The sequence below is a fragment of the Solanum pennellii genome, chromosome 4 (assembly GCF_001406875.1).
Source record: "Solanum pennellii chromosome 4, SPENNV200".
Classification (NCBI taxonomy): Eukaryota; Viridiplantae; Streptophyta; class Magnoliopsida; order Solanales; family Solanaceae; genus Solanum; species Solanum pennellii.
The window spans coordinates 30,115,303-30,133,888 of record NC_028640.1 but is presented as its reverse complement, the minus strand read 5'-3'; the positions used below and the strand labels follow the sequence as shown (position 1 = coordinate 30,133,888).

Sequence of the window (18,586 nt, the reverse complement as noted above, 5' to 3'; positions counted from 1 at the left end):
CGTCGTGAAGTTCAGAGAGTCGATCTCAGTACCCAAATTTTCAGATTCTAAGTGTTTTGGAACGAGACCCCCTCGACGGTCCGTCGTGCCCATGACGGTCCGTCGTGGGATCCGTCGACTTAGACAGTTATTACTATAAATAAACTCTACTGCTCAAAACGACTAAACAGGTTGTAACAATAACCTAGCTCATTGTTTCTAAATTAGACTGGTAGTAAAATAGCATTGCTGCACAACGGAGGCTTTTGAAAAGCACTCAATAGAATTGTATGAAAAGCACTTAATAGAATTGGTTCATTTTACGTTGCAAATGTATCTTTGTTCACACATGCTCCTATGTTTCTCAAGGAAAATGCGTTTATTTTATCTTGCTGACTTTCTCGATGATGAAAAAACTGTTATATAGGATAGGAATTACCAACTCTTTCAGATAAATATCCGGGCCGTGCTTGCACGGCATTATCCATCTAGTTATAAAAAAATTAAAGCCCGTGCTTGCACGGCATTATCCATCTACTTAAAAAAAATTAAATTATTTTTCTTATCTCATTCTACCACCTCTTTAACATACACTCCCTATAATCCCCCGTAGTTTTTTTAAAAAATTCTTTTATAAAAGATACTCCCTCCCAAAAAAAAACTTATTTTATTTATTAAAAAATAAAAACTCTACTCCATTCTATTTTTTTAAAAAAAATTATTTTGTGTTAAATATGTACGCACATATAACTTTAGAAATATATTTTTACTAATGCATCAAATATAACATAAATAAATAAAATATTAAAAAAAAATTTATAATGAAAAGTAAAATATATTTTCGATATGTATATATATCTAAATTAATCATTTTGGGGGGGGGGGGGATAAAGTAAGAAAATTAAATTATTTTAAGTAAAAATATTAAATTGTTGTAAAATCAAGATTATAAGAAGAAGACAAGAGAAGTAGATGTAGGAGAAGACTTTCTTCTTATTCAAGTATATGTAAGTTTCATATGTATATATTACAATAGTGAATGAACAACCCTATTTATAGAGTGAGAAATCACTCCAAAGGTCACCATATTAAGTATCATAATAAATAGATACATTCTTATCTAAAAAGGTTCATGTAACCTAGTGAATATGAATGGTTGTTCATGTACTAACTTTATGGACTATCCACTTATTTAATGGATTTATAACACTCCCCCTTGGATGTCCATAGATATTGTGCCTTGTTAAAACCTTACTAGAAAAAAACGCTGTAGGAAAAAAATTCTAGTGAAGGAAAAAGAATACACATATCTTTTGATACGCATTATTTGCTGCCTCATTAAAAACCTTTCTAGGAAAACCCAATGGGACAAAACCTAGATTAAGGAAAAAAGAGTATAGTGCGTATTTTACTCCCCCTGATAAAAACCACGATTCAGATGGTTAAGTTTCCGCAGTCCAATTTTGTGAACGATCTTCTTAAGAGTTGAGGCCGGTAAAGATTTGGTAAATAAATCTGCTGGATCATCACTCGAACGAATTTGTCGCACATCAATATCACCATTCTTCTGGAGATCATGTGTGAAGAATAATTTTGGTCAAAAGTGTTTCGTTCTATCTCTTTTTATAAAGCCTCCTTTTAATTGAGCTATGCATGCAGCATTGTCTTCAAAGAGTATTGTGGGTATCTTGACGTCACACTTCAAACGACATCTTTCTTTGATAGAATGTATTGTTGATCTTAACCATACACATTCTATACCTGCTTCATGAATGGATATTATCTCAATATGATTTGAAGAAGTAGCGACAATAGACTGCTTCGAAGATCGCCATGATATAGCAGTACCTCCGTATGTGAACAGATAACCTGTTTGTGATCGAGCTTTATGTGGGTCAGATAAATAACCTACATCTACATGACCAACAAGATCTGCACTATCTTTGTTAGTATAAAATAGACCCATATCACTAGTTCCCCTTAGATATCGCAATATATGTTTAACTCCATTCCAATGTCTTCGTGTAGGGGAAGAACTATATCTTGCTAACAAATTAACAGAAAATGCTATGTCAGGTCTCATAGCATTAGCATGATACATAAGTGCCCCAATTGCACTAAGATAAGGTACTTCTGGACCAAGAGGTTCCTCATTCTCTTCTTGAGGTCGGAATGGATCCTTACTCACTTCAAGTGATCGGACAATCATTGGAGTACTTAATGGATGTGCTTTGTCCATGTAAAATCGTTTCAAGATTTTCTCAGTATAGGCAGATTGATGGATGAAGACCCCGTCTACTAAATATTCTATTTGTAGTCCAAGACAAATTTTTGTCTTACCAAGGTCTTTCATCTCAAATTCTTTCTTTAGATATTCAATTGCCTTTTGAACCTCTTCTGGAGTTCCAATGAGATTAATGTCATCAACATAAACAACAAGAATAACAAACCCCAATGTTGTTTTCTTAATAAATATACAAGGACAAACGACATCGTTTATATAACCTTGTTTTATCAAGTACTCACTGAGGCGATTATACCACATGCGCCCTGATTGTTTTAAGCCATATAATGACTTTTGTAATCTGATTGAATATATTTCCCGAGATTTTGAACTACATGCTTCAGGCATTTTAAGTCCTTTTGGAACTTTCATATAAATTTCATTATCAAGTGAACCGTAAAGGTAAGATGTAACCACATCCATTAGATGAATTTCAAGATTTTCATGTACAACTAAACCGATGAGATATCGAAAAGTTATTGCATCCATAACAGGTGAATATGTTTCTTCATAGTCGACACCAGGTCGTTGAGAGAATCCTTGTGCAACAAGGCGTGCCTTGTATCTTACAATCTCATTTTTCTCATTTCTTTTTCGTACAAAGACCCACTTATAGCCAATTGGTTTAACATCACTGGCGTTTGGACTACTGGTCCAAAAACCTCACGCTTAGCAAGTGAATTTAATTCTGATTGAGTTGCTTCTTGCCATTTTGGCCAATCACGTCTTTTTCGACATTCTTCGACAGATAGAGGTTCAAGATCCTAATTTTCTTGCATAATGTTAAGTGCAACATCATATGCGAAAACATTATCCACTATGATTATTGATAGATCTAAACTTATCCTGTCACCTGTAGAAGAACTTATTGAGAGTTCATCATTTACTTGAGTCTCGGGTTCAGTGATCTCTTCAAGAATATCAGGATTAATCATATCTTGAATTTCTTCGTGAAATTCTTTTGTAGTGTCATTTTTTGTACTTCTTTTTCTAGGATTCTTATCTTTTAAACCCAATGGTCTACCACGCTTCAGGCGTATTTGTGATTCAGAAGCTATGACACTTGTAGATGGTCCTTTTGGGACGTCGATTCGGATAGGCACATTTACTGCAGGAATATGTGACTTTGTTATCCTTTTTGAATCAGTAAATGCGTCTGGCATTTGATTTGCTATGTTTTGCAAATGGATGATCTTCTGGACCTCTTGTTCACACACAGGGGAGCGTGAATCAAAATGAGATAATGATGAAACTTTCCATGCAATTTCACTTTTAAGTTTATTTTTCTCTCTCCCTAATTGCGGAAAATTTGTTTCATCAAATCGACAATCTGCAAATCTTGCAGTGAATAAATCTCCCGTCAATGGCTCAAGGTAGCGAATTATTGAGGGTGAATCAAACCCAACATATATGCCTAACCTTCTTTGAGAGCCCATCTTAGTGCGCTGAGGTGGTGCTACAGGCACATATACACACATCCAAAAATTCGAAGATGAGCAATATTTGGTTCATGACCAAATACCAATTGTAATGGGGAGTATTTATTACAATGAGTTGGTCTAAGACGAACAAGTGATGCTGCATGTAAGGTAGCATGACCCCAAACCGTAGTAGGCAACTCACTTTTCATAAATAGAGGTCTTGCTATCAACAGTAAGCGCTTAATAAATGACTCAGCAAGGCCATTTTGAGTATGAACATGAGCTACAGGATGTTCAACTTTTATCCCTACCGATACGCAATAAGCATCAAAAGCTTGGAATGTGAATTCGCCAGCATTATCAAGACGAATTGTCTTAATGGGATAATCTGGAAATTGCGCTCTTAATCGTATCATTTGTGCCAATAATTTTGCAAACGCCAGGTTGCGAGATGATAAGAGGCACACATGAGACCATCTTGAAGATGCGTCTATTAGGACCATAAAATATCTAAACGACCCACTAGATGGGTGAATAGGTCCACAAATATCCCCATGTATTCGTTCCAAAAATTGAGGGGATTCAATGTTAACCTTCATTGGTGATGGCCTAGTAATCAATTTGAATTGGTAGCAAGCAGCACACGAAAACTCATCATTTGTAAGAATCTTCAGGTTCTTTAATGGATGACCATTTGAGTTTTCAATGATTCGTCTCATCATTATTTATCCAGGATGACCTATTCGGTCATGCCAAAGCACAAAAGTCTTTAAGTCAGTAAACTTCTGGTTTACGATAGAATGTGCTTCAATTGTACTTATTTTTGCATAATACAGGCCAGAAGATAAAGTTGATAATTTCTCCAACACATATTTCTGGTATAAGACAATCTTGGTAATACCAAGGTATTCAACATTCATTTCATTTATTGTCTCAGCATGATATCCATTTCGGCGAATATCTTTAAAACTTAACAAGTTTCTTAGGGATTTAGAAGAGAACAAAGCATCTTCTATGACAATTTTTGTCCCCTTAGGCAGAAATATAGTAGCTCTTTCGGAGCCTTCTATTATGTTTGAATTACCAGAAATTGTAGTAACATTTGCTTTTCTTCTAAGCAAGTAGGAGAAGTATTTCTCATCTTTGAATATGGCGTGCGTTGTTCCACTATCAATTATACAAATATCATCATGATTGATCATTGAGGTATCCATATACTCTTCAAGATAAAAGATATAATAGAAATAAATATTATAATATTATTACTAAACAAAAATATTACACAACCTTTTAGTTATTTACAAGTCTGGGAAAACATATTCATACTAGTTCATATAAACGACGAAAATGAAATATATTTATATTATCATAGACCCATCACCTATCAGGTGATCTATCTTTCCTTCGGGATTCTCAAAGAAATCCGCTACATCTAGATGCATGGGTTCAACAGTATCTTCTGTGATAAAGTTGGCTTCTGCGTTATTTTTCACCTCCTTCAGGGAAGCTTGATATAACTCAACCAGGTGCCTTGGCGTACGACAGGTACGTGACCAATGTCCTTTTCCTCCACATCGATAACATTTGTTGTCTATATTTTTCTTCTGCACTACGTCATGTTTTTCATTCTTCTTTTTGCACTGCTGGTGTTGAATGTTATTATTTAGTGCAAGACGATCACCATGATTGAAATTTCTTCCTCGACTACGATCACGGCCACGACTGGGGCCACGACCTTTTTCACGCTTAGATTGGTGAAAATTTGCCGTATTTACTTCAGGAAATGGCATAGAACCAGTAGGTCAACTTTCATGGTTTTTCATCAGTAAATCATTATGTTGTTCAGCAACAAGGAGATGTGAGATTAATTCGGAATACTTTTTAAATCTCATTTCTCGGTATTGCTGCTGCAGAAGCATACTCGAGGCAGGGAAAGTGGAAAACGTTTTTTGCAGCATATCATGGTCAGTGATATTTTCTCCACATAATTTTAATTGTGAGATAATTTTAAACATGGAAGAGTTATACTCACTGATAGATTTAAAATCTTGAAGTCTCAAGTTGATCCAGTCATAACGTGCCTGTGGAAGGACGACTAACTTCAGGTGGTCATATCTATCTTTTAAATTGTTCCACAACACCAGAAGATCCTTAACAGTGAGATATTCCATTTTTCAAACTCTCATCAAGGTGATGACGGAGAAATATCATTGCCTTAGCACGGTTTTGATTCGATGCTTGATTATTTTCTTGGATGGTGTCTGCTAGACCCATCGCATCAAGATGAATTTCTGCATCGAGTGCCCATGATAGATAGCTTTTCCCCGATATGTCTAGAGCAAGAAATTCAAGTTTAGAAAGATTAGACATTATTTTTGAAAAAAAAACGAAATTCTTACCTCCGAGGCTTTTAAAGTCTTTACTTAAACTGGTAGAGACTCGTGCTGATAACGTGTTGTAAAATCAAGATTATAAGAAGAAGACAAGAGAAGTAGATGTAGGAGAAGACTTTCTTCTTATTCAAGTATATGTAAGTTTCATATGTATATATTACAATAGTGAATGAACAACCCTATTTATAGAGTGAGAAATCACTCCAAAGGTCACCATATTAAGTATCATAATAAATAGATACATTCTTATCCAAAAAGGTTCATGTAACCTAGTGAATATGAATGGTTGTTCATGTACTAACTTTATGGACTATCCACTTATTTAATGAATTTATAACATAAATTATTTTATAAATGAAAATTTTAAAATATGGCTGAGGGGTGGGGGTGGGGGTGAGGCCAGGGGCGGTGAGGAAGTGATAAAGTGGGGTGTGAAAAATATTTTGTATTTTATTTTATAAAAGAAATATTATTGTTTCGGATAATAATTTATTAATTTAGAATTTTAATTAATACTGATAATTTATTTAATTTTTATTAAGATTAAATATTTTTTTCATATCGAGTGTGATGTGATAATTTTTAAAATAAAGCAGAAAGTGTATCACACCATGATGAGAATGGTTTAAAAGAGAGTTGTATTTTCTCAAAATAAAAAGTGATAGTTTAGATATGAAACTCACAATCTCAAAGTTTAGGTATGAAACTTAAAAAAAATTAGTTTAAGTGTGTTTTTCAAATTAAACTTATCTCAAATATATATATCAATAATTAATTTTTCAATGAATGTGTCATGTCTAAATGTGACAAGTAACAACGAATGAATAATAGGAACCAATTTTTTATTTACTCTTTCAATATGAAGAGTGAAGAATAAAATTAAAAAAGAAAAAAAAATAGAAATAGAAAGGGACATAAGATGGTTTTAGTATCCACTTAGCAATTTTTTCAATTTAGTTTTATGGGGCCTCCAATAATTTGATTCTTCTGTCAAGCTATCTTTGATATTACTACTAGTTTGACTAATTAATGTGAGCATTAATTATTAGAAAGCCTTATCAATTCTCATATATTTATAATAGAATAAAATAAAATGTGCCAATGGTTAAATTTGAATATTGAATTAATGAGTTCACAACTTTAAAGGGCGATACTTGTTAGAGTAAATTTCAGGAACAACAAAAATAAATTACATAAAAATTATATTAATGTTCTATAAATATAGATCTATTATTTATGTTACAAAATCAAATTATAATTGTTACGGAGTATTTGATTTCTATAAATCGCGGTGATTTATGTTGTGTGATTTGTATACAAATTGTGTTTGTTCATGTATATGTTTTCTGTCTTAAGTTAGAATGACGAGCAAGATCGAGAGAGAAGGAAGATAGAGGGAGGTGATCAAGAGAGGACAAAGAGTGGAGAGAGGTGAATTATATATGTACATGGGTTAGATAATTGTATAGATGTATATAAGTTTTCTGTTGTAGACACACAAATTTTATTGGATTTAATTATACAAAATTTGGATTAAATTCATGTTTATTTTGGTTGAATGATTAACTTGAGTTTTACAAATAAATAAGTTCACTTTTATTAAATACAAATCCAAGGACCATTTCACCTTGATGCTCAAACTCATGCCACTTGTCATAGTGACTACATATCAAAGACCAATAAGGTGACGCCATGTGTCCAAACGAGGTGATAGTCCCAGTCAAATGCAGGAAAGAATCACAATGCGCCAAGTGTCAAAATGACATCCTTTAGCCAATCACAAACAACCTTCTCCACCCCTTACAACTATAAGTAGGGGATGGACATTCAAGAGAGGGAAGAAGAGACTCCAACAAGTATTCTGCAATTGCAGAAAAACTCTTCAACAAGCATTCAGCAAATTAGAGAAAGATACAACATCAACATCAATAGTTCTTCGAAGGAGTGATCCACGGAGTTCTTCCCAGAGATCGACTTACAACGTCGAAGTGCTTTACGACGTCTCGGAGATCGACAACATCTTAAGGAAGTCTACATCATCCAACAATTTGGAAAATATGCTTCTAAAGGCCCTCAAATTGCGGAGAAACGTAGGAGAGAGAATCAAGAGAACAACGGAATTGTACTCACAACGATTCATTAATAAAAATCATATATTTTATTTTATTTATTTTGCTTGCGGTCGATTTTCAGCGCTTACAAAAATTTATTGCGAAAAAATTTGGCACGCCTAGTGGGACCAATTCTGCTCTTCAGCTTTTTCTCCCACAAATAAAAAAAACAAGTTCAACTCTGCAATGGAATGGCTTTCAAGAAGATCAATGATGTTTCATGCAAGGACTATACTATTTTCACATTTGTTGATTTTAGTGATGTTGATCCAATCACTCGACGCGAGTTCAAGACAAGTGTGTTAGAATGGATCTGAATATTTCACCTCCATGGAGATGCCAAGAAAGAGCAAGTCTCAAATAACACTCAAAACTGCAATATCTGGGGGCAACATTGCATCAAAGTTGTTTGATGAACTTTCATACTATGGCTTCAACTTTGGTGAATCTAAAAAGTTCAACAAATTCTTCAATTCAACAAAGGCTAACTCATTTATGGTTGACACAACTGACATGGACGAGAAGTTCGCAATGATGGAGCAAACCATTGAAGCCTTCAAGAAGTCTATTGATGACAAAAATCTTCAAATCGCGCAACTGATGAGAAAGTTAGATCTCTACAACTCTAAAGAGTCACATCACAATCTAAAATTTATATTGATGCTCTCACCAAGTCAGTTGACTCTCAAAGAGCAAAACAGTCTGCTTCAGTTGCCACTCTAACAGTTCAACAACTACAAGATATGATCACAAACACAATAAAAGCTCAATATGTTGGTACCTCCCAAAGTTCCTAAGGATATTCAAAGCCATATTCTAAGCGAATCGAGGGTCTACTGATGCCAATTGGATATCAACCACCAAAATTGCAGCAATTTGATGGAAAAGGAAATCCAAGGCAACATATTGCCCATTTTGTCGAGACATGTAGCAGTGTTGGTACACATGATGATCTTCTTGTCAAGCAGTTTGTCCGTTCTTTAAAAGAAAACACGTTTGATTGGTATATAGACTTGGATCCTGAATCAATTGATAGTTGGGAACAATTAAAAAATCAACTTCTCAATCGTTTCTACAGCACTCACCGTATAGCGAGCATGATGGAATTGACAAACACGAAACAACGTAAGGATGAACTCGTTTTGGACTACATCAATTGTTGGAGAATGCTGAGCTTAGATTGCAAGGATCAACTTTCTAAAATCTCTGCAGTCGAAATTTGTATACAAGGAGTGCATTGGGGCCTTGTATATATCGTTCAAGGAATTAAACCTCGAACTTTTAAAGAATTAGCTACACGCGCTCATGACATGCATTTGAGCATTGCAAGCCATGGAAAGACATCATATGTCTTTGATCCCAAAAAAAGATAATATACAATTCAAAGAGTCGTTAGACTACACAACTAATGAGTCCTTGATGGTAACCACAACTTCTATGAAAGCCTCTAGGAGACAAAGGTTCAAAGAGATTGTAGCACATCTACAAATGCGAGAAGTGAAAAATCAATCTACCTTGAAGGAGTTAGAAGCAAAAGAATTTCCCTTTCCGGATTCTGACGTTCCTGCGATTCTTGATGAGCAGCTAACAAAGAAAATCATTGTACTCCCAGATTCAAAGCGACCCAAAGAATCCAATAAAATTGATGATCCTATGTATTGTGAATTTCACCGCATCATCGGTCATCACACCACAAAATGCTTCACTCTAAAAGAGAAGATCATGACATTGGTAAGAAAGAGAAAAATCATCATTGACGATGGTGAGACAGCTGAGACAAACCATGCTAGTGTCGAACTAGATTATAGTTCAATTTCAGAAGTTCTACTTTCTGTGGCATCGCTGAAAATTGAAGATCTCATCATACTGCAATTTGGATGATTTGAACCGGTTGAAGTTTTCGTCTCGACGAAAACAACAAACACATCCAAGGTATATGCCTTCTTCAATGAAGAGAGTGATGACACTTGGACTTTGGTCACTCGCAAAAGGCAGAATCATCAAGGTACTTCTGAACTCCAACTTTCAAAAGTTGTCACAAAATCAATTATGATTCAACTTCGACAATGCGAAAGCATGAAATCCAACTCCAAAGTGAAGTACATTAATGATTCATCACAAAAGGTTAGAAGACCAGTTACATTAATGGAATTATTCCGTGAAATGCTCCTCAATGTACGAGCCTAAACTGCAAGTTACAACGCTCCTTAAGGTATGATCATAAACTGCATGTTACTCCTCGTCCGCAAGAGTCATCTCTCCCAATTGCACGAAGTTTTCAATTTTTCTTGGTTGATATACTTCTGATAACACATGTAGTAAGTGCATGACCCTTCAATATTGCATGACAAAAATGAGCAGCACAACAATCTTGTTCGACATAGCAGTGCCAATAGCACGAAGTTTTGAATTACGGTCAAATTGGATCTTGAAAATTAATTTCTTCTGTTTAAGAAACATGTCTATGCAAAATAAAGATGCAAAACTACAATCATTACCTGCAAGAAAGAGAAACAAGAAAAATCCAAAAGACGAAAATCCATGAGGGGAACTTCTAGATTTGATGACCAACTTCAAAATTTGATTCTCGTCGATTCAGAAGGAGTTTAACGTTGATTTTTGGATATGTCGTATAATCAAAAGTTTAGTTTCATCAGAATCAAGTATATTGTCATTTGAATGCTCCTACACCAAGAAAGTGATGTTTTGGAGAGATTGCGCATAGCCGTCAGAAGAACGTCCAGATTTGGGGTCCAACTTCAGAAATTGATTTCCGTCGATCCAAAAGTTTTCTAACTTTGATTTTGCGATATATTGTAATAATAGAAGTCTAATTTCTCAAGAATCAAGCCTCTCATCGTTTGAATGTTCATACACCAAGAAAATAGTATTTTGGCAAGATCGCGCATAGCCGTGAGGAGAACGTCCAGATTTAGGGTCCAACATCAAAAATTGATTCCCGTTGATCCAAAAGGTTTCTAACTGTAAGTTTTGAATATGATGTATTACTCAAAGTATAGTTTCTGGAGAATCAATCTGCTCATCATTTGAATGTTCCTACACTAACAAACTGATGTTTTGCTGAGATCGCGCATACCCATGGAAGAATGTCCAGATTTAGGGTCCAACTTCAAAAATTTATTCCCGTTGATCCAAAAGGTTTCTAACTGTGATTTTTGGATATTTCGTAGTACTCGAAGTCTAGTTTCTCCAAAATCAAGCCTTTCATCGTTTGAATATTTCTACACCAATAAACTCATGTTTTTGCGAGATCCTGTGTAGCTGTGAGAAGAACTGACAGATTTGGGATCCGACTTCTAAAACAGATTCCCGAGAATCTTGAAGGTTTTTAAGGCTGATTTTTGGATAGGCCACAGTACTACGAATCTTATTTCTTCCAAACCAAGCTGCTTGTCATTAGACATTTCTACACTAAGAAAACAAAATATTGTTGGGACTGCACGAGATTCAGAAAAGAAGACACCAAATTTGGAGTTTCACATTGATTTGGTTAGAAGAATTATTTTTTCAATGATTCTTTGATCAATCCTTTGTACATAGAAGATTCTTATATAGAAATTCCTTTGAAAAATTGTTATTTCTTGTACAAGGAAATTTTGGTGAACTTAGAAGAATCAAATCATATCAATTTCTACCATCTAAATGGAAGTTGCTAGCACTCAAAAGAAGAATGATTCTTACAAAATCAACCAATGGAAAGTCAATATTCCTTTTATTTGTGTCAAGATACAATAAATCTTGTTGTTCTTCTTACACCTTGCAAGAAAGATTACACAATGTTACTACTCACTAGACCTATCTATTTGAAATTAATATAAAGGGTCCACGTGATTTTCAAGCAAGAATGTTTAAACAAAAAAAATTTTGAGATCACTACAAACAAATCATTTGTAGTGACTTAGTTAGAATGCGATGATAAGAAAAAAAATACTCTTGAAGTCTCAACAATTCCTTCATAAAGACTTCAACTTTCGTCATCAAATTCGACAAGCCTACACGTTGACACGTCTAAAAAAATACACATACATGAATACTTCAAGTCTTGTCACAAAGTGTTGGCAGACCTAAACTTCAACAAGGTTTGAAGTAGGGGGCATCTGTAGACACACAAATTTTATTGGATTTAACTCATACAAAATTTCGATTAAATTCATGTTTATTTTGGTTTAATGATGAATATGGGCTTTACAAATAAATAAATCCATTTTTATTAAATTCAAGTCCAAGGTCCATTTCACCTTGAAGTCCAAACTCATGTCACGTGTCATAGTGACTAGACATCAAAGACCAACAAGGTGACGCCACATGTCCAAATGAGGTGGTACTCCAAGTCAAATGCAAGAACGAATCACAATGCGCCAAGTGTCAAAATGACATCCTTTGGCCAATCACAAGCAACCTTGTCCATCTCTTACAACTATAAATAGGGGATGAACATGACATTCAAGAGAGGGAAGAAGAGACTTCAACAAGCATTCTGCAATTGCAGAAAACTCTGCAACATGCATTCAACAAATTGGAGAAAGCTACAACATCAACATCAATAGTTCTTCGAAAGAGCGATCAACAGAGTTCTTCCCAGAGATCGACTTACAACGACGAAGTGCTTTCCGACATCCCGGAGATCGACAACATCTCAATGAGGTCTACATCATCAAACAATTTGGGAAATACGCTACTGAAGGACCTCAAATCGCGGAGAAACTTAGGAGAGAGAATCAAGAGAAAAACTGAATTGTACTCACAACAATTCATTAATGAAAATCGCATTTTTTCTTTTATTTATTTTGCTTGCAGTCGATTTTCAGCGGCTACGAAATTTATTGCGAACATATATATATATGTATCAATGGTTGTATTTGTATATCTACAAAAAATTTTAATTCGTACATTATTGAATTGAGTTAAAATATTTATATTTGTATTTGTATAATTTATAAGTGTATAGGATGGAGAGATATGTATTTGTATAAGCAGTCTGTTTCCATATCTTTCACACTTTTCTATCTATCTTGGTTTTTGTTATTTTAGTTTTTTTACTTGTTGTATTATTCATTTATATTTTTCTGTACAAAATTTTAAAAAGTTTACTTAATTTGTTTGGGTCTTTAATAAATTTTATCTTATAAATATTATTACTTCTTTTTTGCCAAACTTCAAACCTTTTTGGTTTAATCATTATAATTCTAATTCTATTTTATCATATTGATCTATGTTTTCTTTAGCTTTTACCCAATATATATATTTTATCATTGATCCCTGAATATCTCTAGATCATCATATAAATCATTTATGTCAAAATAAAATTCATCACAAAAATTATCTTGTATATCTAATTCAGTCCAACCTTGAGTTGTTACTTCTATTACCTCATATGTTACTAATATATCATAAATTATTCTTTTTATATCTGTATTAAGACCTTTTAATATATAGAGTATTATTATCTTGTAATTAACATCGTCATCTAATAAATAAGAGTTCATTTTAATCATTTTTTCGCTTAAAATTTTATTCCTTCCAACCTCTTAATATATTATACTTATTTATTATGTAATAATAATGGTTTAATAATCATCTCGTCTGGTCACTACTACAGTTTTCTTCTTTTGACTGGTTACCCTAACAACGCCTCACTTTTGTTTACTCTCCTAAACAGCCTTTTTGCCTATCGGTTTCAACCTTAGGATGACATAGTCTGGGCATACCTATTCGCAGAATATTTCTGTAGCAAACTTTCTAAAGATGGTTATTAGAACATTATTAAAACATAATAAACAATTACAATCAACAAGAGATTATCAGGAATAAAGTAATTTAGCTACTCATGAATTTAAATGTGTATACCTGTTTTTGTAGATTTGTTGTTTCAGATTTGTTCTCCATATTATATTTGATTATTATCTGGCTCTGATACCAATGTGGGGTGGAAGCAGAATTATAAGAAAAGAGAGAGAAAGATGTAATAGAGGAAATATGATTGATTTTATTATGAGGGAAGGCCCTCTATTTATACTACCAAACTTACATTTCTGGCCAATATAAGTGGCCGACACTTTCTTTACACATGGCCTAATTATATTTGGCCGACGCTAATAAACAAAATACATACTATTACTGCTTTACATAATGGCGCTTTCTTTTTATTGTTGGCCGACACACACTATTTACTTTTAAAAAAAAACTTTACAATGTTATCAAAAAACTTTGCAAGTAGCTGTTATATATTGGCTAATAAAAAGTAAATCTTATCTCATAAGATTCTTATCTCCGATGCTTTGTCATCATAGCTTGCTTATCTCTTCCATTTACTCCAAATCGACATCTGGTATAACATTATCTTCTCCGTTACATTTTGAACATCTGTGATCTGGATATTTGTTTCCAATAAGCTTACAATATCTGACTAATAATTCTTCTGAAATAAATTCCTTTTTTAATGCTCTTGTTGTAGGTTGTTCCTCTGGTTTTAATAATGATAAAATCCATCGCTGAACTTCATCCATATCTGTTCTTCTTAATTCCTTGGAGTTTGAATATATCATAACTTGGTCTCTTGCATAGTAGCTCCAAATAGCATTGCCGTTTAAATAATTATTAGCTAGTTCTTGTATAATTGTTGATATACCAATTATCCTTTTATTTGCATAAAAGCCTGGTATCTCTATCTTTGGTATTTCAGCCTGCTTTTCTATGTCTTCTGGTATCATCATATCTCTAGTTAGACCTATCTTTATAACTTGAATTGGTGACTTGATTTCTTCATATAATATCTCAGCTGGTGCTGTATAAAACTTAATATAAAATAAATACCCTTTGGTAACTCTTTTGTATGTGACGAACGCTTTGTATAATTCTGGTATTCCACTTATCTCTTCTCCATCATATGTGTATACTGTACCAAGTAAACCATAATTATAACATGTTCTAACTAAATTTGGACTAGTTTTGGGTTGTGCGATTAATCTATTATATCCTTGTAATTTTTGGGTTATATAATCTTCTTCTGGATTTTTGGTTTGTGTAGATCTGGGGTTTAAATTTAAATATGTTTGGATCTTATATATGTTTTCGATATACGATTGTGCAATGTAATTGTATCTCTTTTTATCACTCTGTATGCTAGCTGCATATGTGGAAGTTTGTGGTTCTGTGGGTATTTGTATTTGTGTATTTTGGATAAATGGTTTTATAAATAACTGGTTTAGGTTTGTGTTTCGTGATTTCTCACTAGCTTTCCTGCTTGTACCTGCAGCTGTATTTGAACAAACTTTGTCATGGGTTTTATGGAGTTTCCCATCGTCTCCTTTTAGCTCTGGCTGTTTTCCGTCTGCCGAACGACGTAGCTCCGCATTTTTATAGTCATGCTGCTGACTTATATTAGCTCTAGACTTCAGATTATCTTCATTAGTCTGTAGCCTTTGTATATCCATTCTATCCACTTTAGTACAAAGTGTAGTAATGGCTTTGAATAGCTCTTCAATTGTATGTTCATTTTTGTCCTCAGTTTGAGTAGCTTTGTCTTGATAGGTAGTCTGCAACCATATTTTTATCAGTTTTGATTACTTCAATTGTAAATGTAAAATTTAATATATTCAATACTAGTCTCCTTATTTCCTTTGTCGTAACTGAATTTCTACCTTTTTAGTTATCCACCATTTTACCTGGGTATTATCTGTTCTCACAATAAACTTATTGTAAACAATATATGGTTCAAATGCCAATAAACATTTATATAATGCAAATAACTCTTTTCTATTTATTTCCCATTTTATTTGTGCTTCTGTATAGGATCCTGAGTAATATCTACAATGATGTTCTATTTTTTCTTTGTCATATTTGTATTTTAGAACTCCTCCATAACTATGATCACTTGAATCGGTTCCAACGATGTAGGTGAATGTTTTATTTTCATCAGGAAAGTATAGTTTTGGCAGTTTTTTACATAAATTCTTAATATGTTTTATATGTTCTTTATCTTTGTTGTCAAAATAATATTCAACATCTTTTTAAAGTTTTTTATGTAAGGGTTTTAGATGTTCTGCTAATTTTGGTATGTATTCCCTTACTTGATTTACTAATCACAGAAAGGATTGTAATTTCTTTTTTGTGTCTATACTTTCATCAAGGGTAATTATTTTCTGTACTGTATGGGTTTGCATTTTTATTCCATTTTTATCTATTTGTATTCCTAGAAATTCTATATGTGGTTTCATAATTTCTGCTTTCTTTTTACTTAAGCTTATACCTGAGTGTTTAATTATATATATAAATTTTTCTAACAACCTTATATGTTCATCTTGTGTTTTAGAATATAGTAATATATCATCTATATATACAATACAATTTTCTAACTGGTTAAAATAGTTATCCATAAAATGTTGATATCTACCTGGTGCATTTTTATATCCAAACGGTAAAACATTCCATTCATAGAAACCTTGCGGTACTGTGAATGTTGTTAGCTGTTTAGATTCTTCTTCTAGTTTTAGATGATAAAATCCTGATTTACAGTCAAATTTACTAAAATAGTTATATCCTTGTATTTGTCTTATTTTTAGTATCTTATTTGGTATTGGATAATTATATGTTTTAGTTTTGGCATTTAAGTTACGATAATCTATAACCATTCTACTTTACCTCTTTTTTGTTCACTATGTTTTATAAGTATAAATGATGGACTTGTATGTTTACTATTGCTCTCCTGTATATAGTTATTTTCTAATAATTCTTCTATATGTATTTTAAATTCTTTTAAATCATCAAAGTTATATTTTAATGGTTTCTGTGTTATTATGCTAAAGAGAAACAGATAGAAAAAGAAAAGGAGCTAGAATTAACTAATGAAATAAAAGAGATGGAACAAAAACAAAATGAAGACCTTGAACTAAATGAAATAGACGAAAATGAATCAGATACAATAAATGACCAAAAATCAGAAATAAGTGATAACTATATGATTTTTAAAAAAATTTAAAGTAAAAAAAATTAAAACTAAATTTTTTTACTTTATTAAATGAAGGGTATATGCGAGCTCATTTTGTAACGATAAGGATATATGTGAGTCATTTGTAACCGTAAGGATATATATGAGTCACTGTTATAGCGAGAGTTATGTCAATTCTAAATGACAAATTTAAGGATATCATACCCTTTTCCCTTTTTTCATGATCACTTAGCTAATTATTGAGTATCTATTGTTTTTACGTAACATTGTTTTTGTGGTCTAATATGATACTTTTTTTGAAACGACTGAAAAAAAAAAAATGTCTCCCGAAATGGAACAAAAGAAATATATCAGAAAGTCACTTTTTCTTATAGAAAAATATTGGATTAAGAAGTAAAGTAATTAGCTGGGTGATCATTTTAGATACAATTTTTGCCAAATCAACAAATATTGTTTTCTCTTACAATCTTAATTGACCTTACAGGTGATCCCCCTATATACTCAATTAGGCAATTTTTAAGATAATAAGAAAAACGTTGATGGCACAACTAGGGAAAAAGGTTCAAAGGCATTGTTATCCAATGCAGTCTACTTGTTCAGCATAGGCAACAACGATTATCTACGTCTTTATGACATTCCAGATATACCTTCAGACTCGTCTTGCTTATCTTATACAACAGAGCACGAATACATGAATATGGTGATGGATAGCCTCGTTACAGTCATGATGGTAACCAAATACATATTTTTAATTCCTACATTTAACATGTTTATATAAGTAATTTGTCGCGTTTTTTTTAAAAATAGGAAATATACAAGTTAGCTGGGAGAAAATTTGGGATCCAGGATTTGTTGCCTTTGGGTTGTTTACCAAGATTTTGTTGAATCCATCCCATTTTTTTTAGTCAACTTTAGCTATTCAATTGGTACAAGCAATTGTTAAAAAGGAATAGTAATTGAAGTTGAAAAGAAAAAATTTTGTAGTTGGCAAATTGGTAAGATTTGCAACCATTTTTGACTTTGCTATATTTACCTATGTCATTAGTGACATAAGCATGGTTTTATCCTTCTATAAATAGAGCATTCTTGCTCATTTGTAGAACACACCAAGTTAGAGAGAAAAACCATTTTGAGAGCAAAATGAGGTATTCCATAGACTATATAAGAAAATAGTCTGTGAAGAAAAATAGAGTGTGAGCGATATTTTAGTAAGACGGAAACCAAAAGAGTGTTGTTCCTTTTGAGTGCGTAGTAGTCACTTTGAGTGTTGTATTCGTGACTACACAGTGTAAAATTCCTTACTATAGTAATATCAGTTGCTCCTCTTGGCCCGTGGTTTTTTCCCTTATTCAGAAGGGTTTCCACGTAAAATTCTTGGTGTCGTTATTTTCTCATTTTATTTCCATTACTTTTACCATATATACTTTTGT

General features: G+C 33.0%; 2 protein-coding genes across 2 annotated transcripts in view; one reads left to right on the top strand and one right to left on the bottom strand.

Moving 5' to 3' along the window:
• Window positions 1–14,517: 14,517 nt before the first annotated feature.
• LOC107016658 lies at window positions 14,518–15,642 on the bottom strand. The gene has a single exon (XM_027916574.1). It carries the CDS (start codon window positions 15,640–15,642, stop codon window positions 14,518–14,520), a length of 1,125 nt encoding a protein of 374 aa, XP_027772375.1.
• Window positions 15,643–17,594: 1,952 nt separating this feature from the next.
• LOC107016657 (GDSL esterase/lipase 1-like) overlaps window positions 17,595–18,586 on the top strand; it is a 6,928-nt gene continuing 5,936 nt past the window's right edge. The window contains exons 1-2 of the mRNA XM_015217063.2: window positions 17,595–17,886; window positions 17,964–18,031. Coding sequence (XP_015072549.2) covers window positions 17,848–17,886; window positions 17,964–18,031 — 107 coding nt within the window. The 5' untranslated portion in view covers window positions 17,595–17,847. The remainder of the gene's footprint in view (window positions 17,887–17,963; window positions 18,032–18,586) is intronic.